A 24,755-nucleotide genomic window follows, 5' to 3' on the forward strand; every position below is an offset into this window, starting at 1 on the left:
ACTAAAAACTTTGTCTGGTCGAGAGTTACCTGTTGCTATATTTTTGTGATAGGAGTTACACTTGTGTTGGTTGCAATGATACAATTTGGCCACGACAGCCTCCCATTATTTGATACCTTCCTTTATTTAATATTAACAGCTTCGACTACAATGTCAGAATTTTTGAAGGGATCATAAGATAGGGTTGGTGTTAAATTTAAGAAATGCAAAGAAATCCTGTGGTTCCAACATGGTTCATTCGTTGTGCGTCTGTGAACTTCGCTTTATTTTTCGATTTGAGTGAGGTGATGAATGATATCGACGGTTAAACTGCAAAACCTCGTAAGTCTAAAAATTCGAAAAAATATTATTAATGCAAACAATTCAGAAAATTCAGAGCTATCTTTTGGTATATTCAGCTTAACAATGTTGTTCTGAACATTTTTCAGAAATGACAAAATTCAAACACTCGTATTGATAGATCCCATACAAAAACAAGAAACACAACATTTTGTTTTTTGATTTCTGAAAAACTTGCAAAAACGACTTACGAGGTTTTGCAGTTTAACCGTCGATATGGCCACTCCCTGAGCTACTACAGCTCTCTTTCGGTCTCAAGCATAAAATTATTATGCTGTGATTAAAAAAATCGTTGTCCAAAGTAACGCTGATGCAAATATTCATTGATGACTTCTGAGAAACTATCTCCAACCAACATGAAATGGCAGACACGTTTGGAACACATTGCTTGTGTAAGTCTTCTTGGAATTGCTTATAGATTTTGAGTTTTTTTCTCCAATAAGATGCAACAAAACAAGGTCTAATTCCATTTCTTGAACACAAATATACAAAAAAAATTTAATTTGTTCTAATTTATTAGTTATAATATTTTATGAAAATAAAAAATATCAAAACTCTAATAATTTGTGAGTCGTGACCTGCTCTGAAGGAGATCACAATTTTGTTGTTTTTTGTGAGGCTCACAAGTTGTGAGGGAACGACAGAATACGAAAAACCTCACAAAATCAAACTCACCACACCTTATGAGGTTCTTGTGACTGTGATCTGTGAGGTTTTCCTCAGAATACGAAAAAGTCACAAAATTGAGATCAACTCGAGTTGTGAGGATATTAGGTGTGTTTTTTATTACCACCGGTCTTAACTGGACAAAAAAAACGCCTCGGGGCTTAACCTGAAATCTTGGCAGCACTGTATATTGAATGTTCCGAAAACAGCAGACACAACAAAAATTTAGAATTGTCATATTTTTCGCTTTCGTCATTTTTTTGTATTTTTCATGTATGTTTTACAAAGAGATACAAAAATGTGTGCTAGCAAAACTATTTTAATACATTTTGTCCTTCCAAACGTGAGTTTTCACGTTTTTAAACAAATTCTAAACAATTTATGAAAAAATTAGTTTGGTAGCACAGATTTAAAACTCTTCAAAAAGTTAAGCCCAGAGAAATCTCCGGGCTAAACAACTAAGCCCAAGGGGCTAAGGTGTTGTTGTATTTAACATGAAAATTGCTTAGCCCTGACTGCGTTTTTTTTGTCTAGCTAAGACCGGTTGTAATAAAAAACACACCTATTGTGACTTGTGAGGCATCAGTGAGGTTTGCCAGAATAGGGCTGTAAGTTTGATTTTTTATTACTCACGGAAACACATCTAACGCCTGAAATAGAAAAATGTGAAGTATCTTTAAACGGTTATAAGATCTATAATTGTTTTAGTAACTCACGACACACGGGTGGGGTAACAATTTATGTTAAAAATGGTATAAAATCAGTGGAAAAGAAACAATTATCAATCGATAAAAAAATATGGATTTTGTCAATTAAAATTAGTGTTAAAAACGAGTCTTGGAATATTATTCTACTTTATAGATCTGAAAAAATGAGAATTCGAGAGTTTTTTGATGTTTTAAACGAGTGGACTTTAAATAATATAAGCGAAAGTGAATACACGGTAATCCTGGGTGACTTTAATGTTGACTTTCTGGCTGAAAGAAATCATAAATTGAACTTGGTAAATGATTTTTTAAATAACATCGGACTTATGCAATTAGTCACACAACCAACTAGAATAACAAAAACATCAAAAACATTAATAGACTATGTATTAGCTGAACACACATTGAAAGTTAATGTCGCGGTTCGCAACGAGTGGAAAACTTCGGATCATGAGTCGTTGAATATTAAATTATATACGAAATCCAATAAAAAAGACAATCTTAAGCAGATAAAGTATATTAAGTACAGATATGATCCCTTCGTGCGCGTGCTTTAAACTGTGAGCATTTTAATAGTATAACAGAAACAAACGAGTTAAATAGCTGTGCGAAAAAGTTTAAAGAAGGAATTGAAGTAGCATTGCTATCTGTCACAAAGTCGGTTAGAATAAACGAAAATCATGCTGAATGGTATAACAACGATTTATACAATTTAAAAAGAAGTAAGATAAACTTATATGAACGGGCTAGGTTCGAAAATTCTTTTGAAGCTTGGGGAGAGTATAAGATGACGAGAAATATGTATAAGACTGAGTGTATGAGGGCAAAAAGTATATTCATTGAATCGAAAATAATTGCTAATGCTGGCGACCAGAAAGGTTTATGGAAAACATTGAAAAGACAAATACTTAAAACGGAAAAAAATGAAATCATAGAGCTAAAAATCCAAAATACGTGTCTTAAAACGGAAAAAGAAATTGCTAACGCATTGAACTTATTTTTTGTGAAAAGTGTTCAAGAAATTCATGGGAGCATCAACCAAATTGATTATTCAGATAGTATCGGTACCCAAAATAGTGTATTTAAATTTAAACAAGTGAGTCTGTTGGAACTTGAAGAAACAATCAAAGGAATGAACAACAAAAACGACTGTTTTGGGTTAAATGGCAGTATAATTCTTGATTGCAAGTTTGAAATGTATCCGTACTTATTAAAAATAGTTAACTTATGAATAACAAAACGAAATTTTTATTAACAAGTTAATCTGTTAAAAGGAACAAAATTTGTGGTCTCGATTATATTGAAAATTGATAAGTCTCTTCCTTATTGACCGCAAAAAGATTGAAGAAAAATAAAATAAAAAACAAAAACACAAACAAAATTTAGTTTAGTTGTACTTTATTTATATTTATATTTTTCCAATACCGAATGCATTTCGGAAGGCAATTGGCCTACCATCATCAGCGTAATACGCGTGAACAACTAAAAAGTTATAAGTTGATACAATTAAAACAAAAAAGAGCAATAACAAGATTTAAAAAATATAAACAAAAATAGAGAGTAACATTGAGATTATTACATGTAAATTACACAAACAAAATTATTTAGCAAGAGCAAATAAGTTAGAAGTTATTGGACTTTCTTCTATATTCATCAAATTCTCGGTGATGCTCATGTTAATTGATTCATATGCGTCTAATTTCGATGGAAGGGGTACACTCTTTATTAGCTTGTAGTTGTCGAGGAGAGGTGTCATGTTATGAGGTTCAGTGTGGGTCAAATCAAATGCATGAGCTGCAACTGCTTTTTGAATGTCTTTGTTGTTGATGTACCTTTGATGTTCAGCTATACGACACTCAACAGCGCGCTTTGTCTGTCCGATGTATTTGCTGCTACAGGTGGAACAATTGATTTCATAAATTCCGCTCTTTTTCTTCATTGGTTTGGCGTCTTTGGAAGAACCAAGAGAAGAGCTGAGTTTGTTTTTGTTGGAATTTACGATAGTCAAATTAGCTTTACTGAAAGTGTGTTTAAGTTGATTACAGATTTTTGGCACGAAAGGAAGTGCGACACGACGATCAGTGTTGATGTTCTCTGTATTTTGGGAGAAAAGAGTAGAGCAATTCTTCTTCTTGATTCTTTGGGTATGCTTTTTAATCAATTGGTCGATGAGAGACTTTTTATAACCGTTGACTTGAGCTAAGTGTAGAATATGCTCGTATTCGTTTTTATAATCAGCCACAGAAAGAGGTAATCGACACATACGATAAATCATCGAATTGAATGATGCTATTTTGTTTTGATAAGAACAATATGAATCGTGTGTTATGTATCTGTCAGTGGTAGTTGGTTTTCTGTAAACATCAAATTGAATTTTACTACCAAAACGTTTTATTTTTAAATCCAGAAAAGATAATGTGTGATCTAATGCATTCTCCAATTCATAAGTAAATTTGATGCTACTATGACGACTATTTATTAGATTTAAAACACGTTCGACATCCGATTTTTTAACAACAGCAAAGGTGTCGTCAACATATCGCCACCAAATTCTGGGGAAAATCTCTTCATCTTTCATTTCTCTCTCCAATTTGCACATAAATGCTTCGGCGATATAAGGTGAAAGACTATTGCCCATGATTCAACCAAAGTCGTTGGAATAATACGTGTTTCTAAATTGAAAACAATTATATTTCATGCATGTTTCGATTGCAAAAATATATGCATTAGTGTGTTCTATTGAAACATTTGATTTTTGTAGGTGTTCTTTAATAGCATCTAAAGCTACATTGACTGGAACGCTGGGAAAAAGGGCAGTAACGTCAAACGAAATTAAAATTTCATCCTCTGTCAAATTCGATGTCTTTTACTTTTTCAATGAATTCAAAGAAGTTCTCGACTGAAAAACCTTCAAATCTGCCAAACTTTTTCATTTCAGACATAAGCCATTTCGCCGGTTTTTCGAAAGGCGAATTAACACATGATACGATTTTTCTCATCTTATCTCCGGTTTTGTGAATTTTCGGTAAACCGTACATTAGAGGCACTTGGGGGTTCGATTCTCTTAAACGATATTTGTTTACATCGAAAACTTTATGTAGAATGTCTATGATGGATTTTGAGTCTTTAACCATTTTATTAAGCGGATTACGGCAAACCTTGAAATTATCTTCAGTAATTGTTGTGAATTTGTCCAATGAAAACTTCAGCCCTGATGAAATGAGTTTGCTTAATCGCGGTCTGAATTTTTCGGTTAAACCTCTTTCACTCCCACTCATTGACGTTATTGCTGATGTTGAAACAGCGATACAATACAAACCATTTGATGTCAAAAAACAAATAAGAGAAAAAGCATCGCAAGTCATCATTGAAACAAAAAGTTTTAATGCGATGAATAAACCTGACCTTGACACCATTAAATGGAATCGTGCTCTTAAATCTCTGAAAAATCGAAACGTTTTTTACATGAAATCCGACAAATCAAATAAAGTTGTTGTAATAAACAAAGATGATTACAATGAACGGATGATTCAGTCAATTACTGAAGATAATTTCAAGGTTAATAAAATGGTTAAAGACTCAAAATCCATCATAGACATTCTACATAAAGTTTTCGATGTAAACAAATATCGTTTAAGAGAATCGAACCCCCAAGTGCCTCTAATGTACGGTTTACCGAAAATTCACAAAACCGGAGATAAGATGAGAAAAATCGTATCATGTGTTAATTCGCCTTTCGAAAAACCGGCGAAATGGCTTATGTCTGAAATGAAAAAGTTTGGCAGATTTGAAGGTTTTTCAGTCGAGAACTTCTTTGAATTCATTGAAAAAGTAAAAGACATCGAATTGACAGAGGATGAAATTTTAATTTCGTTTGACGTTACTGCCCTTTTTCCCAGCGTTCCAGTCAATGTAGCTTTAGATGCTATTAAAGAACACCTACAAAAATCAAATGTTTCAATAGAACACACTAATGCATATATTTTTGCAATCGAAACATGCATGAAATATAATTGTTTTCAATTTAGAAACACGTATTATTCCAACGACTTTGGTTGCAGCATGGGCAATAGTCTTTCACCTTATATCGCCGAAGCATTTATGTGCAAATTGGAGAGAGAAATGAAAGATGAAGAGATTTTCCCCAGAATTTGGTGGCGATATGTTGACGACACCTTTGCTGTTGTTAAAAAATCGGATGTCGAACGTGTTTTAAATCTAATAAATAGTCGTCATAGTAGCATCAAATTTACTTATGAATTGGAGAATGCATTAGATCACACATTATCTTTTCTGGATTTAAAAATAAAACGTTTTGGTAGTAAAATTCAATTTGATGTTTACAGAAAACCAACTACCACTGACAGATACATAACACACGATTCCATTGACCTATTATATATGGACTGCCAGTTCCTCCTCGTTTCCATACAAAATTTTTGAAAACGTGGTTCAATCATTACTAGCGCCTGTGGAAGAAAGCGGTAAATAGAACTCAGTTAGCGTAGCGACATCTTCCGGCAGATCGCTTGAACTACCATTTTTGTGCATAGAAACTATGGCCATCTACATTTTGTTTGCTGTACAAATCAGTAGCATCTGTCTTTTTTGAAGTCTACTTTTTGACGTATTGGAAGAACGAAGAATTCTTTCAGTTTTCAGAAAAAAAGTAGGTATGTATTTTAAAATGTTTGTGCTAAGAAAAATGTGCAATGAATCATTATGGAAAAAGGTTTTTATTTAAATTCATTAATATTTGAAAGTTATTAAAAATTAGAATTAAATCGTTCAGCCCAAATAATTTTTTCCTTTTTGTTTTTTTTTTTCTGATGCAAATTTATCACCTATGGAATCGTGTTGGATGGAAGAAGGGCCAAATGCCCCGCAAACTAGACAGCTCCTGGATCTTTCCCAAAAATAATGACAACATACTTTTTTGCCAGACGATTGATGTCGATAATAGAGCCCACAGACTGTTTTAGGGTTGCTCTATCCAAAGATAAAGAGTTCCTAAGCACGATAAGGCACACAGGAGAGGGCAACATTTATAATGTTAGCGCATTGATTGACTGTCTTAAATCAGCCCAGAACTGTGTTCAAATGCTACGCCAAACTGCCGTGTTCCAACCAAAAGCTCTGTCGGTGAATTGTTTTGACAATGAATACGGACACTATCCAAGTAAATATCGGTTGCTCATTTGGGCTGCTCTCCTCGATGTACCCTGCAACAAGTCAAAATTTTCAGAAATAGTCAAAATGGGAACTCACTCAACAGCTGTTGCATTAAATGCCAGCCTAAAGTTGAAAGATTCAACAGCCAGGCGTTATCTCATAAAAATTTTCTCATGTCTTGGTCATTGGTCGAAGATCTTTGGCATAAGTGACTTTGTCCCGGAATTCATCTTTCCATTTGTGAAGATTTTCTCCAACAGTCTTACTGTTTGCTTTGAAATTATTGCTACAATTCTAACGAATCAATGCCAGTTGTGGTTTGAGTTTCATCCATTGGAGCCCCAAAACTATTTGGGAATGTGTGAAAATATCCTAAATCACTTTGATCCTCAGTTGGTGAAATTCTATTCCAAAACTCAAGTTACAGCGAAAGAATATGCTTGGTCGATTATATCAAATGGATTCTCTGAGATTCTAGATGAAGAGGCAATGGAAATCGAGTTGACATTAGCCGAAGAACACATCAAAGATCAGGACTTGGAATTAATTTCACATAAATATGAAATTGATGATATTTTAAGTGAAGCCGATTACCAACCAATGAGGAATAGTTTAGAAATACGATAAACAAAATCAATGACGGAAAGAAAAAACTTAAGAATGACTTAGAACTTGTAATTATTTATACCTATATAATTTCATGATTTTAAGTTTAACTATAAACTTTTTTTATTTGAAGATACTTCGAGATGATGTAAAAAGTCAAGTAGATGATGGAAAGTTATCGGCTCGTGGTTTAAGTGAAGTGGAATCTTCAATTAGAGATCTAGAACGAGAATTTCAATCTGCACTCAAATGCGAATCATAACGATGGCGCTCCTGATTTAAATATAATTTTTTTTTAACATGCATTTTTTATTTTATTTATATATCTTTTAAATTGTATATTTCAAAAAAATATTAGAATACAAAAACATATTTTTAAAACAAAGTCATACAAAATTTGAGCCCTTAATTAAATGCTTTAAAAATGATTGAAATATTCTAAAAATTGTAAGTTCCAATTTATTATATTAACTAACTTTTATTAAAAAAAATAAATAAATATTACAATAACATTTCAAGGTATACTTGATTCTCCTCCTTTTCTCTTTGTACCCCCAAGTGATTTGACTCCCGTCATTACTGGTACTTTAAAAGCTGCTTTTCGAACCTCAGCAACGGCATCTAGTAATTTTTTTGGTTCAGTTAGAAACCAAATCCAAAGCAACTGACCATTGTGCAACAAGGCATCATTGCTCTGAAACAAATTATTAATTTAAAGTTTATGGTCTAAACAAAATTAAAAAATGTACCATTTTTTCATGAATATTCTCCTGGAATTGAGAACGCAAATGCCGAAAATCAATTTCAAAATGTTTCTTATTCATTTTTGCATTGAAAATTGGTTTGAGTAAGTTTATTTGTTCGAACATGGCCAATTTAACAGGACTTTCATACACATAAGGCTTCAAGATGTTCTCAATTCGATTGCTAAAAATATCATTTTAAAGCTTATCATACAAAATACGAGTATTATTGAAAACTTACAGTTCATTGATTAAATCTAAAACAGACGTATAAGGTTTCTTATTTATCAATGCATTCAAAGCATATTTCAAAAGCCTTCCAAACTTTTCATATTCATACAAACAAGCTTTTGTACATTTTCATTGCATATTTAATTCATCCGAGTTACTAAATCGGTTACGATTTTTTTCCAAATCCAATTGTGTAGTTATCCATATGAGTTCGGCATTCGTAAGTGCATCGGATACAGTTTTTGTAAGCATTTTAACATTCTCAAGTCTCTTGTAGGCTCGGTTGAGTTTTTCTTTTGTATTTTCATAAAGAATAAGCTCCATTTGTTGCTGAGAACGTTGTTTCTGCATCATTTAGAATAGTTTTGTTAGTGCAATTAAAGTGATGATTGTTAATCATTTCTAATTCTCGAGTTTCTTTTCTGAAAATAAATTTGTTTAGAGACTAAATTTTTAAATACAAATTTTAAAATTATTACTTCATATCCGAAATACTGACAATGTGCATTTTAATGATGTCAAGATTATCAATCATCGAATGGGTGGCCCTCGATTTAGCTTTGTCTTTAATAAATTTTTCCATAAAACTTAGGTTTCTAAAAAAAATTTAAGATTATCTTATATTTATTTTTTTTTTAATTTTTTGATTTTAACTTATGTATACTCACAGCTTCCGAATAGTTTCTAGCTGAGAAGATATTTCTTGAATTTCTTGATGATTTTCTTCCAGTTCTACAAAATAATCGATGGGAATAAAATGTTTTACAATTAATGAATGAATTGGTGGATGAAGATTTTTTTAAGAGTAGGAATAAAACAATTTGCTTAATGTAGTCGGTGCAGGTTTTGTGATATAATTAGTAGAATTTTTTCGTCGATGAATCCAGGATCGGTTTTTTCATTTCGATACAGAAAATATTTTGAACTTCCCTATTTTTTAGAAATCTTCCACTAGACGACATTGTTCCGGAAAGAGGACGATGTGATTTACTTGGTTGAATAAACAAGGTGCTGTTCGCTATGAGCTCCCACGAATATTTAATTTAATTGGAAAAGAAGAAAGTCGCAGAATAGAATAAATCCATCCGAAATTTGAATTTTTTACAGCAACCAATGCTTTTCGAGTAAAAGCGAGAACATAAAGTGCAACCATAATCTAATAGAGGGAATGAATTTTGGATTTTTATAAGAGAATCTCAGAAATTATGACTTACCTATTTTTTCCGACGAGTTTCCTCTTAAAGTTCAACTTCAGAAAAATTCAACAAATTTCCAAGATTCTTGATTCTTCTTTAGTCTTTCACAGACATCAAAGCCCAAGACCTTTGATTTTGCTCACAGGGAGGTTAACGAAGAGAGCATTGATTTTTGACATAGGCAAGATTGTTTGTTTATTGGGCTTAGTCATGCCAGCTTCTAGTTTGGTAACAATTTTGTTATGACTTATGAGCTATGCCAGCTGAACATTCAAAGAAAGTTTCCTTTTTAACTGAAATTCAAGTAAAAAAATGAAAAATATTTAAAGGAGAATGCAAGTTAAAAAACATGATGTGGAGAAAACTATTTTGAAGTAGGTACTCTTCACATTCTGCACCATAGGTCTGCTGAGGGAATAATTATTGAATTTATTCTTCCTTCTTCTGGAATGCAAGAAAGTGAATTTATGGCTAGCAGTAAGGGCAATCGATTGTTTTTTTTTTCAAGGAGATTGTCCATTTTTGTCAAATGGTTTTCTGAAATGAAAGAATAGAATAAAAATTTAAATTATAAAACTTGGAATAAAATTGTGAAAAGAATATATTAATATATTTTTAATTTTTTGTTACCTTTTTATTCTTGGGAAACATAAAATTTTTGCAAACAATTAAATTGTTTTTTTTTTTTTTTGACAAGCAAAAGTCACAAAACTAGGTGTCAAATTACTATTTCCCGCTACCCTACCAAGGGGCGCCACCATAGCTTGAACCTGGTCCTGGCAGTCCATATATAATAGGTCAATGCACGATTCATATTGTTCTTATCAAAACAAAATAGCATCATTCAATTCGATGATTTATCGTATGTGTCGATTACCTCTTTCTGTGGCTGATTATAAAAACGAATACGAGCATATTCTACACTTAGCTCAAGTCAACGGTTATAAAAAGTCTCTCATCGACCAATTGATTAAAAAGCATACCCAAAGAATCAAGAAGAAGAATTGCTCTACTCTTTTCTCCCAAAATACAGAGAACATCAACACTGATCGTCGTGTCGCACTTCCTTTCGTGCCAAAAATCTGTAATCAACTTAAACACACTTTCAGTAAAGCTAATTTGACTATCGTAAATTCCAACAAAAACAAACTCAGCTCTTCTCTTGGTTCTTCCAAAGACGCCAAACCAATGAACAAAAAGAGCGGAATTTATGAAATCAATTGTTCCACCTGTAGCAGCAAATACATCGGACAGACAAAGCGCGCTGTTGAGTGTCGTATAGCTGAACATCAAAGGTACATCAACAACAAAGACATTCAAAAAGCAGTTGCAGCTCATGCATTTGATTTGACCCACACTGAACCTCATAACATGACACCTCTCCGACAACTACAAGCTAATAAAGAGTGTACCCCTTCCATCGAAATTAGACGCATATGAATCAATTAACATGAGCATCACCGAGAATTTGATGAATATAGAAGAAAGTCCAATAACTTCTAACTTATTTGCTCTTGCTAAATAATTTTGTTTGTGTAATTTACATGTAATAATCTCAATGTTACTCTCTATTTTTGTTTATATTTTTTAAATCTTGTTATTGCTCTTTTTTGTTTTAATTGTATCAACTTATAACTTTTTAGTTGTTCACGCGTATTACGCTGATGATGGTAGGCCAATTGCCTTCCGAAATGCATTCGGTATTGGAAAAATATAAATATAAATAAAGTACAACTAAACTAAATTTTGTTTGTGTTTTTGTTTTTTATTTTATTTTTCTTCAATCTTTTTGCGGTCAATAAGGAAGAGACTTATCAATTTTCAATATAGTTAACTTATCTTTACAAAATGGAGACTTCCCCCAAAGCTGGAAAGAATCGGTAGTGGTTCCTATTGAAAAAATTCAAAATCCAAAAAACCCTGAAGATTGGAGACCCATCAACATGCTCCCAACATAAGAGAAAATCTTAGAGGAAATAGTGTGCAACCAACTTACCAAGTATATAGAAAATGAAAATATTTTGTGTGTTCAACAATCAGGTTTTCGGAAGGGACACTCCTGTGAAACTTCTATATCTTGGCTAACAAATGAGTGGAAAAAGGAAATCGATAACGGAAAATCTATACTTGCTGTTTTTCTTGACCTAAAACGAGCATTTGAAACAATAGATAGAAAAATATTGCTTAAAAAACTTGAAAAATATGGTATTCGTCAAGTTGAGCTTAAATGGTTTGATAGTTATTTGTTTGAAAGATCGCAAAGAGTCAAAGTGAATGAAACCTTTTCTGAGGCTATAAAAGTGGATCTTGGTGTGCCTCAAGGGTCGAAATTGGGAGTGATCCTTTTTCTTTTATACATTAATGATATTGTTAAAGTGGTATCAGAAGTTCAGATATCAATATTTGCCGACGATTCATTGATCTACAGTGTTGGTGATAACATAAATGAATGTGAATATTTAATTCAAAGAGAACTGGACAAAATTTACACATGGCTTTGTAAAAATAAGCTGAAACTTAACGTTAGTAAGACTAAAATCATGTGTATAAATAGTAGTGAACCTAATGTCAACGTAAAAATAAATGATGAAAGAGTCGAATGTGTCCGTGAAATCAAGTATTTGGGAGTATATATTGACAACAAGCTTAAATTCAATGAACATGTTAATTATCTGTGTGCTAAGATATCAAAAAAGATAGGGTTTTTCAAAAGAATTCGTAAAAATATAACTCGAAATTGTGCACTGACTGTTTATAACACGTTGATTCTTCCACATTTTGATTATTGCTCATCGATAATATATATGTCAAACATAGAAAACATTAGAAAACTTCAAATATTGCAAAATAGAGCGATGAGAACAGTGCTTCAGTGTGAATTTAGAACGCCAATACAAGAAATGCTATCAAATCTCGGATGGCTAAATGTTGAGCAACGTTTAAAATTTAATGCTTTATTGATGATTTTCAAAATAAAAAATAATCTGTATCCTATTTATTTGCAACGAAATGTTAGTTTTATAACAAATTCTTTTTATAATTTAAGGAATATCGGAGACTTTAGATTGCCACTGTACAGAAGAACTGGTACGCAAAACAACCTGCTTTACAAAGGAGTGCAATTATTTAATAATCTGCCTACAAACCTCAAAACTGAAAGAAACCTAAATATATTTAAGTCTTTATTGAAACCTTTATTAAAAAATAATTTAGTCTAAAATCACTTACGGCCATATTATTCACTCTGGATTTAGTTTGGATTTAAGTTAATTTTAAATCCAATCCATTAAATCTGAATTTCATAAATCCAAGGATTTAATTTTTTGGTCATATTATTCACTCAAAAAAAATTATGTGTTTATTCAATAATTTTTGTATAATTTGCATTTATCTTTATTTTTCCTTCACAAAATACGTGAAAAAACAAACGAACACTGTGAAAATTAATTTTACATCTGGATTTATAAAGTTAAACAGACCTCCAGATAGCAGTTTAAATTTGTTTGGATTTAACGAGATTGGATTTAAAAAATTGGATTTAAGATTGGATTTAAGTAGTGAATATTATGGAATTGGATTTATTTTTGACATTTGACATTGTTTACATCCAGATGTATTTTTTAAACTAGTGAATAATATGGCCGTTATAGTTTTAAGTATTAACTGATGTTAAGAGTTTTTTAAACTAATAAAATACACAAAAAAAAAAAAAAAAAAAATCTGTGCTGCCAAATTAATTTGTTCGTAAATTCTTTAGGTCCAGTTGTACAAACGTGGTTCAGCCTCGGATCAGGAATTTAACCCACCGATTTCGGCGGATTAGCTGCGGGTCAATTTCGGTTCAAGCATGAATGTGGCTATTTCTACTTATATCAACCTTGAACCAGTGCTAAACTTCAGCCTTGCTAGTGATTTCAGAAGATAAAAGTTGCTGATCCACGGATTAAATATTTGTACAACTGGCCCTTAGAATTTGTTTAAAAACATCAAAACTGATGTTTGGAATAACAATAGGGGTATTCACGATTCGATGCAAATGGGTTTGTATCGTTGTAAAAGTGCAAAAGTGTAACATTTTCTTAAAATAAAACAACCAAATATACAGACTAAAATTTTTTTACACTTTTGCTATACCCCAACCCTATTGCAAAAATAAAATACAATGGTGCAAAATTTGTCTATTGTAGTTGTAGTAGTAGAAAACAAAATTTTGCATTTTTACACCTTTTTGTTACACCGGATCGTGAATACCTCTAATGTTTTGAAAATAAACGATTCAATTATATCTGAGAGCTCCAAATATAATCTGCTCACATCTCTATTTTGATTACTCAGAGATTTCTAATCGCTCAGATGCCATTAAACTGGGTAGTAGTGTGTTAACAGCCTTAAATGAAAGCATTCAATAAAAAGATTTTTAAGATTTAAGAAATTTAACATTGGCATCACTTAAATAATTTGACAACTTGTTTTTTTTTTACATTTCGTTTATTTACCATTTTAAAAACCAATCCAAAAAATAAAAACTATTCAAATGGAAAATTATGAATCAAAATTCGCCGATCTTTATAAATCCAACAATAGATCTGATATCCAAGAAACCCGACGCAAACAACTCTTAAAAGAACAAAAACTTAATCGTTCTCTTTTTCAAGATGAATCTCGAAATCTTCAAGAAATCGTCTTTTCAAAAACTGACAACAAACATGAAACCCACAAATCCAAATACAAACCACGAACATTTAAAAAGAAATACCAAATCGATGCTAAATTACAACTCTCCGAATGGTTACGAGAAAAACCAGAAAACATCAACGATTGGTTTTTAGTTCCATGTCCGAAAGGTCAACGTTGCATGGTCATCGCATGCAATGGTTACACTGAAATGTACACAAAATCCGGACGCTTAATTGATACCTTTCAATCTTTGTTGCCAGGTAATGTTGGTTCGAAAAATGATGTCACAATACTTGACTGTGTTTATGTTGATGATAAATCAACATTTTACATACTTGACGCTCTAACATTTGGAAATCAGGACTTGATTAATTGTGAAGCACAATTTAGATTCTTTTGGTTAACTTCCAAGTTTGTGGAAAACTCTTATGATGAGATAAGTGAGAGTAATCCTTATGCTTTTGAGTGCATAAGATTTTATGATTTTGAAAACACAACAAGTGTTTCGATAGGTTTTCAACAATTCCCACTTTGGGAGGATAACTCTCCCGAATTGGATGGATTTCTATTCTATCACAAAGAAGCTAGTTATACATTTGGTACAACACCACTCGTAGGGTGGTTATTTGCATTTATGGTGCCAGAAGTTCTTGACTTTTCTGTTAGCCCAGAATATATGACACAAAAGCCTGAAAATTATTCGGGTTATTTTAAGTATATTATAGATTTTGACGAAGCAATGGCAAAGAAGAAATACAAACATCGAAGATCTGGAAAAATGGACAGTGAAGATGAGACGAGTAGAGATCAGTTTGAAGATATAGATTGCGATGACAATGATGCATCTTTAAATGCACTCTTAGAAGCTGAAAAGAATTTAGAACTGGAAGAAGACGATATTGCTGACGATGCTTAGTGTAAATTTGATTAAATATGATTAAAAGCTGTTGTATTAAAAAATATATTGTTTTCTTTAGCCTTTTTTCTTTCATTTGTCTGATTTAAGTTTTTGTATACAGGCGAGGTTAAGTTTCGGAGGCAAGACCATCCCAATACGATGAGCTTAATGCCGTGCCTCGCAAGCAGGCCAAGTCCCTTGAACATATTTCTTCATTCCCTATTCAGACACTTACTTTCCCAATATCCAAATTAATCCTATTTCCTTCGCATCCATCTTACCGACACCTCTTGTGTCGCAACATATTACACATTCAGCCTTTCGGGAGTTTGACGTGAACAAGATTCCACCCGGAAAAAAAAATAATTTCACTGTTCCCCTATTGTGAGTTCTGGGCGAAAGGTTGTTCACGTTCGGACATCTCTCGGTATTTTCAAGTAATATGCGAGGATGTCGACCGCTCTTCTCTCACTTAAATTTTGGTGCCGAACAAGAAACTAGTTTAGGTGAAAATGTAAATTCTTTTCGGACGAAACTCACGATACCTTTTAAAATTCCGGGCGAACAAAAATATTCCGGGTGGAAAACATTCCATGTGAAACTCCCGATCGGGATAAGGTTTTCATCCTCTCTTGTTTAAGTTCATTCGCCCACACCATACAGTAGAACTAGGATAAATTAGGTTTTGTACAAGGCTTCTTTGGTTCTTTAAAAGAGGCCTTTAAATGCTCTTCTTAGACCGAAGAAACAGCGATTGGCATGAGTGATTCTTCGCTTTATCTCTGATGTCATTATGAATAGTTAGAGTGACTACTTAAAAATTATGTATGTCCATTCTTATGGTTTGATCGAGTCGGTTGGCAGTGTTGTGACTCTCTTCTCTATAACAGCATGTCGTCGCTGTAGATTGAATTCCTCGTAACTCAGAAAAAATTGATTTTGAGGTAATGACTAATGATGACCTCATATTGTAAACAAAAATCCAGATCTAATGATTGAGACCTGTTGGCCCAAAATCGATATCTTTAGAGCTTCGCGTAGTCAAAACATCATTTGTATTACCCTCATACATTTCGTACTAGTTTAGTTATACTTTAAATTCGATCTATTCGATCTATTTGGTGTTCTTGGGTTTTTTTCCCATAGAATCCAATAAGGCCGACAAAATTGTATATGTTATTTTGTGAAGATATACTTCTGTCGTTGGCAGAATTCAGAGCGTCTCCCTACTTGCAGATTGGGGTATTCTATTCCAAGTTTCCATTCAGTGAAAATACATCCACCTGGCCATATATTACAGATGTCCAATTTATGGCGTTGTCGGATATTGAATCCACCTAAAAAAGTTATCCTTATGACGAAAACCTTCAGTGAGAATAAAAGGCAACAATCTCGCTTTTTCGTTTGAATATAGTCGTTTTATCAAAATATATTACACAGCTTAACTGTTTAACTAGCCTTTTTCGTATCCATCTTTTTTAGCCTTCTTTAAAATCAATTCAATCTTTATCAAAGTTTACGTTGTTTAGGGTCAATAAATGTTAGTTATCGTTATTAGAATGGATTGCAAATCTCTTTAACCAAACCAATGAGCTCCCATACAATCTCTAGTCCATTCAGTTTGACATACCCAGCACCATTCAAAACCACATCCAGCTCGTGTGCATACCATGTGCATACAACCACCTGCAAATTTATTTGTTTTAAAACAGAATTTAAAGAGTTTTTAAAAAAATTACCATCTCTTTCAGTTGGAGTTCGGCATTTCGGGCATGGTTTAGTTGATACTTTGATAGTTACCGAAGAAGCATCATCCCATCTAGCATCAGCCGCTCTCTAAAAAAAAAAAAAAAAGAAAGATGAATAAGCTATGAAATTAAAAAACAAAAGAATAAATACAAACATTTGGATCAACAGCATATTCACAATTTCCACCATTCGGTATTGTTGAATTCTCTGGTAGACATTCTCCAATATGATATCCTTGACGACAATTCCTACAAAAAACATACTAAGAACAAAACTCCTTTTATGAAAACATCTATTCTGGGAAAGAATATTCTATCTCACCCCACAACCACCTTCACAGGTGACTTTTTTACAATCCGGTTCGACTAGAAGACCCATTCCACAACCAGGTTGTGGACAAAATACCCCACCAGCTTGCAAAACATACTCTTCCGCACCGAAACGTTGATATCTCTCATATTCCTCTTTGGATAACAATTTAAAATGATGAATTTCGGATATAAAAGATCCAGAGCATCCAGTTGGACATGGTAGAGTATATCCATATTCAGGATGAAGCATCAATTGACGTTCCATTAATCGAGATCGACAATAGTGTTGAAAGCATTCGATGCATGTAACGTGTTTCGATTCACAAGGAAAAATCAAGACATTTTCGCTAAGGAAAGATTTATTTAAGAGATCAGTGACTATATGCAGAGTAAACTCACCTTATATCGGTACAAGCTAAACAAGGAACATCTTTAATATTGACTTGAATCAGATTCAAAGGTGCAGCAAAGTCTGCCTCACCTCCAGAGGGATGTTCGGCACATTTGAAATAGAATTCTGCAAATGGTGGATCACCGATATCGTTGTCCTAAAGAATAAAGGAATAGAAAAAATCTTCTTCGTAGATATGTTTTGAGATCAGAGCTTACCACACAAGCAATCTCTTTACTTTCGCAATGACCACGAATTCTTCTTGCCACTAAGACATCATCCCAGCATTCGGGATCTCTGTGTACTGTAAAAGCACCTCCTTTACACAATGAACAACGAACTCTTAGCTTACCCCGGCACAACTTGGAGCACTGGGAGCAATGTACAAAGAAATGAGCTCGTGTTCGTTCTCGATCTGTAAAGCATTAAAGCAAGTTAATTAGGCTTTTTCTATTTCTTGGACTGGGACTTACTTTCTTCACTGATATTAACCCTTTCTTCACTTTGAAGTTGTAAATCGACCAGAGTTTCACACAAAGGTTTCGAAGGTTCTTCTTGTGGTTCTTCTTCAGTCAAGGTTGACTCAAGGGGCTTTTGCCCAATTAAACTCTGACGAGGTCGAGTTTTGATTGCATGCAGAATACTCTGCTGACCTAAATCACACTCCTAGCAAAACTCATAACAACAATTATACCCAAAATCATTTTATTCAATAAATTTCACTAACCTCTATGGTCGTCGAGTCACATAGTTCTTTGCCAGCAAATATAATCTTAACTTCATCTGGTTGCAATCCAAGTTGTGGAGCAACTAATTCTTTAACATTTTGTATATCCCATTTGGGATCCAAGTCAACAGTTAGAGTTCGTCCGGTATTTGTTTTTACATAAATCATCAAAGTGTTTTTGATGGTCTTCTGACCAATTGATAGAATTTGTAACATTCTTTCGATAATGGCACGGAAGAAATTTAGCAGGAAATTCATAATCCTACTGGATGGGGGATTAATTAAATTCTTTTTTATAAAATATACTCATGTGGTTTGTTTTTTTTTTTTCTTTATTAAATTCTAATTAATTTTTATGTTTGGATTAGAACTTTTCCTAGCTGGTTGGTATTTCGATAGATGCCTCTTCGTCTATGGTGAATATGGAAATGTCAAAGTAAAAACAGCTGATTTATGTTTTTATGCAGGGAGGAAAAATATGTGTCATGCAATAAATTCTGTATTTGTTGTGATAGAAAATATATTTTTTATTAATCGTTGTCATGTCATGTGGTTCCATAGTGTAGCGGTTATCACGTCTGCTTTACACGCAGAAGGTCTCCAGTTCGATCCTGGATGGAACCAGTTGATTATTTTTTTATTTATTTTTTTTGAATTGAATATTATTGTGAATATTATGTGTGGGTCACACATTCTGGGCTCTTATAGTCAAAGTTGGTTTAACTATTTATGTATTTTATTAAAAAAATGCAAATTTGTGTAAGTTTTAATGAAGTTCATTTGGGTAAAATTTAGTCGTAACACGCAATATTTGGATACACAAAAACACGATTTTTTTTGTGGATGTTACCCACCCCGAGTTAAATCATTAATTTTGATAACTTTACTCTGTATTAAATACAAAAAATTTTTTAAATCTTTACCAAGCACTGAAACAACTGGCCTGTTAAAATTATATTTACAAACTAAATAAACCTAACATAGAAATATTTGTTAAATAAAATGGCGCCCAACGTGTAGTTTTTTTTGTAATTTTACAATAAGTTTCTGGTAATTTGTGTGTGTGGTAAAAGGTAAAAACAATCTTGCTTTAAGTTTTAAAAACTTGTATCTGACAAATTAAAACATGAATATCGAGGAGCCACAGACCGTGGAGGGTACCTATAGGGAATTGTGGACACAAATCAGAACAAACGATTTGTGTTTCATTGAATAAAAAAGTTTCAAAAAAAAAAAACACATTAAATGGTCATTTAATGGCATTAAAGCAATCTTTTGAAATAATAAATATCTTAATAACAACGTATAATAGCCAGACTGTAAGTAAAATTCTTTACCTGGAGCTATTGCAAAGCTTTAAAAAATTTGGAGTTTTAAACAATTTCTAGCATAAATAAGTACCCCTCTTATCTACAACTTTTTTTTATTATTTTTATTATTTTTTTTTCACATATTAATAAAAATACCTATATATTGATAATATTAACCTAGTTTTCAATCACAAAAGTTGATGAAAAAATTAGAGTTTTAAACATTTCAACACAGCTTTCTCAAGCGGTGTAGAACAAATTAATTGCTATTGTAAAAATATCCTATCAAAAATAATAAACGATACAAATTTTTTATGATTTTAAATCGAAGAACTAATTTTTTGCTTTTTTCAACCATTTAAAGGTACTTAATGCAAAGTACCAAAATTATTCAATTCTTTGTTGACAAAAAATAATTTGTCATGGTTTTAAACCGGATGTTTTTCTCTGTCAATCCTTTATCCTTGGGTTACTTTGTAAATCCATCATAATTTTTTTTTCTAATTTTATTAGTAGGTAACTAACATTATTTAAAAACTGCATTTCTGTGAATGGAGAAAATAATTAGTTTTTCTCTTTTTATTAGACCAAAAAATTAGGTACTAAGTTATGTATGTAAAGAATAATAAATTGCACGACTGGGGTCGCACGTACTTGCTCTTATGGTAAAAGTTACTCTAATGTTAAGGTTTTTCATTGAACAAAATAAGGGAAAATTTAAAATTTGATATTTTCACGGAATTTCGTTAGTGGTGCAAAAAAAAAAAAAAATCTGTATATATAAAAATTTTCTAACATTTTGCAAAAAAAAAGTTGATATGCAATTTTGAATAAATAATTAATTTACACATAAAAACAAAATTTCAAAATTTTTCACCAACTCGTTTCCAAAAAATTGATTTTTCAAAAAAAAATTTTGAAATATTTTTTAAAAATCCAAAAATGTTTTTTTTGAAAAATTAAACATTTTTTTAAATAATGATTGTTTAAACGTTTCTGTATTAAAAATTTGGTCGAAATCTGCTTTGTCGTTTTTGAGAAATTCATAAATCCAAAAAACCGTTCTATGGCAGGTACCGTTAATAACGGTACAAAAAATATTTTTTTTATTATCAAAGGAGGCTCTTATCTGTAACAGTAAGCAGAAAAATTTTAATCAAAATCGTTAGAGCCGTTTTTGAAATAAATCAACTTTTCTGTTTCCGTTATATGACAGGTACCGTTAGTTTTGGTCCTTAAAAAAAAACTTCAATTTCTCCTCTAGGGAATCACCCAAAACTGTTAACTACCAAGTTTGAAGAAAATCGCTTCAGTAGTTTAGACTGTAGCTCGAGGTTCTTACAGACAGACAGACAAACAGATAGAATTAACGAACCCATTTTTTGGCATTCTCCATCATCGTAATGTCATGTAAAATTGTTATCTCGAGTTCGATTTTTTTACGAATCCTAAACTTGCCCTATAGTACCTATATCGCATGTAAAAATAAAAAAAGAAACGAATGAAACATGATAACGATTCGGTTTGTTTCTTTTTGTTTTTATATTAAATATAATTTTTAAAAAGAAGAGTAAGGCTAGGCGCACACATGCGATTTTAGTCGCGCGATTATTCAGTCGCAGAAATGGATCACATCCCGCGATTAAAAATTTGAAAATTGTGTCTACAGTCATTGAAATTCTTGTCATCTCATTTGCGACTGAATGATCGCGCGATCAAAATCGCATGTGTGCGCCTAGCCTAAGAGATTATAAAATTTTAACTTAATTTAAACTTAATTCAAACATAATTTAAATTTGAAATATTTACCGGAATTCTAAAGAAAAATATAAAAAATTAAATCATATGGATCTAAAAAACGTGCAATATGTCACTAAAAAATTATCATTCTCCACCAAATGAGCACAAAAGCTTATACGGTTGTTAGATTTTTAAATACATACATAAAATTAAGAGGGATACCTAAAATCTCCCAAAGGATTCCGCTAATTCAAATGTGGTCAAACCGACACGCATTCATATAGATCAAAATAGCCTGCAATACAGTTTTTTTCTTCATACGGGCGCAGCCGAATTTTATTTTTTTTTTTCATTACCTTACCAACCCTTTTTTGTCATTTTTTTGTTTACCGAAGATAATGTATGTAGCTGGTTTCTGTTAAATCACTCAACTCCAATACTCTTATACCCTTAGAATGCTTCGGGATTAAAAGTCATTTTCATAAGTCAGTCTCGTAAAACTGGGAAATGAAAATTGATTTTTTGTGTTTGCTCTTTCTTAATAGGTATACACAAAACCGTTTCATAAACATTTTGCTCAGCGGAAACGGAAGTAGGCAATATAGTACTTATAGACTCAATAATACCCAATAAAATGTATAGATTTCTTAGAAATCCTTAAAGAAAATTCTTTCTCTTATCACTAACATTGAAGCCAAACAAGATAGATTGTTAGATTTAAACAACAACTCTAAAAAAAAAGAAAATTTTTAAAAAAGTACACATACACACCTCAGTGAACCAAAAGTAAATTATTATTTATTTTGTTCGCAGGCATCAATTTAAGTAAAGTGTTTGTTTGGATGTTAAACAAACCAAAATTTAGACTAGCTAGTAACTGACTTCTAGTAATAAAGCAGATGTAAAGTACAGAAATTGACAAAAATGAATTCATATTTATGAATTTCATCACATTCTAGAAGAAGAATCCTTAGAACTTTGTGCATGAAAATTACTAAAAAAAAAAAAAAAACAACCATTGTCTCTCAAATATTTTTACTCTGATTTGTGTTTTGCAGGAATACTATACACACCAAAGAAGCTTTTTTGAACATTCCAAAATTCTTCAAAGTACGTGTAACGCAAGAGAAATCTATTCACTTTTCCAAGTTTAAGGAGAAAACAAAAATTTATAAAAAAAAAATACAAACTCGCATATATGTATGTACATATAAAACAAAACAGAGCAGCCCATATTTGATTGATTATTTTTTTCATCAGCAGTTTTTTTTTAGTGCAAAAAACTGCGAAAGCTCTTTGTTTGCTTTCGTCCGCAGTTACTGACATGGCACCTGCGTGTAACTGACTCTCCTTTAATTTTTCGTCTTGCAACATGAAAATTAACTCTCAATCTGGTGAATGCCTCACAGCAACATGATTGAAGTCGAACAAAATAGTCAACAAAAAAAAAGAATTGAAATTCACAAATGAACTTCGACAATTTCCGTTAAGGTTTCAATTTCCGGTTCCGTTTGTAAGCAATATGATATTTCTGTTTCTGATTTGCATCAGAGGTGATATGAAATTTTCTCAATATCCATATCCAGGAAACTACTTTAGCTTTGGATTTCCGTATGTGCTTAACACATTTGTATGTTCCTATATGCACCTACACATATCTCTTCAAATCTTCAACAAATTTTAAAACATCTGAAAAGTTCCATCATCCCGCTTTATTTTGGTCTTCTTCCTTTATACTCGTTTTTTGTTTGAAGACATCTCCATTCGCATACAAGCTCATAAAATATTTTATGAGGTTATTGTTTTCATAAACAAAACTTGATCCGCTCTGGTATACACCTTAACGTACCACGTGGGTTTTTTGAGCTTTTTTTGTTTTGGTTTTGTTTACAGAATGAGCGCACAAAAGGGAAAAGATAAAAAAATTCCTCTTGGAATTATTTTGTCTCTCCTAAAAGTGCAGAAATCAATATTTATAAAAATTAAATGAATGAAGTTGAACTTTTGAGAGGCGCTCCTGTTCCATGGATAAAAAAGAGCGCTTACCACACACATATGGGAGGGAAACGGCTAAAAAATCAGCCTAATGGAGAGACCAAGAGCGCACATAACATTACAAAAAAAAAATACACACTTTAGGCGGCTTTGGTTTGAGAAAAAAAGTCGTCGTTTAAACGAATATTGACCAAAGGACATCATCATATGCGTCGTGTCGTTTTATGGTTGTCCAATGTATAAGAAAATATCGATTGGGTTGGTATGTTGTTGTTTTATTTTTCAAAGTTCTTTTTTTTTTGTTCCTGAGGAATATTGATATAATTTTGATTATTTGGTTCCGTAAAGAAATAGAAACCAAAAATTCATAAGTTTTTCTGCTTCAGTAAAAAGACCGTTATTATCATTATCTTGAATTCTATAACTGACTTTTATTCAAATCCATGGAACAGAAATTGTAGCTTTGATATTTTCGTTGGACAAAAGTTAAAGTTCATAACCCATAGTGGTATAGTCAAACATCCTTATTATGTGTGTAAGAGATACCTCCACACTCTTTTGAGCCTCTATAAGAAAAAAGTAAATTTTTTATAAGACATAAATGATTCAAACTTATTGATGCTATTCACTGTAGCAGATTGCTTTAAAGATTTAGAAAATCAAATTATAGATTCATTAAATAAATAAAACAAAGTATTGGAGTAAAAACCATTTATTTCTGCTTTTCACGAATTCCATTCGTATCGGAAATTTGCTACGATCCCCGAAAAAAACAATAAATTTTCAAAAATCATCAGAAATGGTACTGCCATTAGAAATTTTTTTCATTTCAGAGTGTCTTCCAAATCACTGATTCTATTTCAAAAAGTTTTGTTTTACAAAACCATTTAAAAATAGCTTTAAAAAATAAAATTTTGACATGTGTGCAATTCACACGTGGTTGAAGTGAAACCTTAAAAATCATTTAAACAAAATCGAAACAATATAACTTTTTTTTATTCCATCACTTTTTTATATGACAACCTACAATAAATCTTATACCATCTGAAAGCTTATTGTTTCAGCTCAAAACATTTATATCGACCATGTCAATACAACATCTACAAAAAGAGCTGGAATTTTTTAACCCAATTAGTTTTCATAAAAAAACCAAAACAATCAATCTCTTTTCTCTTCTAACGCCATTAAATCCATTTTTTAAAAGCCAACATATAATAAATTTTATATCATTATTATTTCACCTTTTATATGACGCTTCAATCATATTTCTACCATGCCTACAAAAAAAGTAAGATTT

The 24,755-nt window shown here is 32.0% G+C and overlaps 5 protein-coding genes, 1 long non-coding RNA gene and 1 other non-coding gene across 10 annotated transcripts; 4 read left to right on the forward strand and 3 right to left on the reverse strand.

Moving 5' to 3' along the window:
* Window positions 1-3,312: 3,312 nt before the first annotated feature.
* LOC129912767 (uncharacterized) lies at window positions 3,313-4,350 on the reverse strand. The gene has a single exon (XM_055991171.1). The coding sequence runs from the start codon at window positions 4,348-4,350 to the stop codon at window positions 3,313-3,315; it is 1,038 nt and encodes a 345-aa protein (XP_055847146.1).
* A 464-nt stretch (window positions 4,351-4,814) lies between these two features.
* On the forward strand, window positions 4,815-6,155 carry LOC129912768 (uncharacterized). The gene has a single exon (XM_055991172.1). The coding sequence runs from the start codon at window positions 4,815-4,817 to the stop codon at window positions 6,153-6,155; it is 1,341 nt and encodes a 446-aa protein (XP_055847147.1).
* A 391-nt stretch (window positions 6,156-6,546) lies between these two features.
* Window positions 6,547-7,738, forward strand: LOC129908954 (TBC1 domain family member 31-like). The gene is made up of 2 exons (XM_055985807.1): window positions 6,547-7,558; window positions 7,624-7,738. Exon 1 carries the CDS (start codon window positions 6,633-6,635, stop codon window positions 7,509-7,511), a length of 879 nt encoding a protein of 292 aa, XP_055841782.1. The 5' UTR covers window positions 6,547-6,632; the 3' UTR covers window positions 7,512-7,558; window positions 7,624-7,738.
* A 324-nt stretch (window positions 7,739-8,062) lies between these two features.
* LOC129908955 (uncharacterized) lies at window positions 8,063-10,305 on the reverse strand. 4 transcript variants are annotated; one of them, XR_008771379.1, is made up of 8 exons: window positions 10,291-10,305; window positions 10,059-10,197; window positions 9,679-9,953; window positions 9,133-9,620; window positions 8,944-9,060; window positions 8,475-8,886; window positions 8,240-8,417; window positions 8,063-8,184 (listed from the first exon to the last, which is right to left on the reverse strand). It is a non-coding gene; the product is annotated as an uncharacterized LOC129908955 (long non-coding RNA). The 4 variants fall into 4 exon arrangements; XR_008771378.1 differs by having other exon boundaries at window positions 10,043-10,197; XR_008771377.1 differs by having other exon boundaries at window positions 9,679-10,197.
* Window positions 10,306-14,123: 3,818 nt separating this feature from the next.
* Window positions 14,124-15,311, forward strand: LOC129908956 (snurportin-1). Its single transcript, XM_055985808.1, has one exon. The coding sequence runs from the start codon at window positions 14,195-14,197 to the stop codon at window positions 15,251-15,253; it is 1,059 nt and encodes a 352-aa protein (XP_055841783.1). The 5' UTR covers window positions 14,124-14,194; the 3' UTR covers window positions 15,254-15,311.
* Window positions 15,312-16,625: 1,314 nt separating this feature from the next.
* LOC129908957 (E3 ubiquitin-protein ligase parkin) lies at window positions 16,626-18,837 on the reverse strand. Its single transcript, XM_055985809.1, has 8 exons — window positions 18,414-18,837; window positions 18,160-18,352; window positions 17,905-18,101; window positions 17,695-17,843; window positions 17,306-17,642; window positions 17,139-17,246; window positions 16,975-17,071; window positions 16,626-16,921 (listed from the first exon to the last, which is right to left on the reverse strand). The coding sequence occupies exons 1-8, from the start codon at window positions 18,669-18,671 to the stop codon at window positions 16,812-16,814; spliced, it is 1,449 nt and encodes a 482-aa protein (XP_055841784.1). The 5' UTR covers window positions 18,672-18,837; the 3' UTR covers window positions 16,626-16,811.
* A 127-nt stretch (window positions 18,838-18,964) lies between these two features.
* Trnav-uac (transfer RNA valine (anticodon UAC)) lies at window positions 18,965-19,037 on the forward strand. Its single transcript has one exon. It is a non-coding gene; the product is annotated as a tRNA-Val (tRNA).
* The last annotated feature ends 5,718 nt before the right edge of the window (window positions 19,038-24,755 follow it).

The sequence above is a fragment of the Episyrphus balteatus genome, chromosome 2, assembly GCF_945859705.1.
Source record: "Episyrphus balteatus chromosome 2, idEpiBalt1.1, whole genome shotgun sequence".
NCBI classification, from domain to species: domain Eukaryota; kingdom Metazoa; phylum Arthropoda; class Insecta; order Diptera; family Syrphidae; genus Episyrphus; species Episyrphus balteatus.

Coding starts and splice junctions, on each gene's coding strand:
- LOC129912767 (XM_055991171.1), bottom strand. CDS start 4,350: ATGGGCAATAGTCTTTCACCTTATATCGCCGAAGCATTTATGTGCAAA.
- LOC129912768 (XM_055991172.1), top strand. CDS start 4,815: ATGTCTATGATGGATTTTGAGTCTTTAACCATTTTATTAAGCGGATTA.
- LOC129908954 (XM_055985807.1), top strand. CDS start 6,633: ATGACAACATACTTTTTTGCCAGACGATTGATGTCGATAATAGAGCCC.
- LOC129908956 (XM_055985808.1), top strand. CDS start 14,195: ATGGAAAATTATGAATCAAAATTCGCCGATCTTTATAAATCCAACAAT.
- LOC129908957 (XM_055985809.1), bottom strand. CDS start 18,671: ATGAATTTCCTGCTAAATTTCTTCCGTGCCATTATCGAAAGAATGTTA. Junction 17,844..17,904: donor GTAAAGAGATTGCTTGTGTG/GTAAGCTCTGAT, acceptor TTTATTCTTTAG/GACAACGATATCGGTGATCC. Junction 16,922..16,974: donor AACTCCAACTGAAAGAGATG/GTAATTTTTTTA, acceptor ATAAATTTGCAG/GTGGTTGTATGCACATGGTA.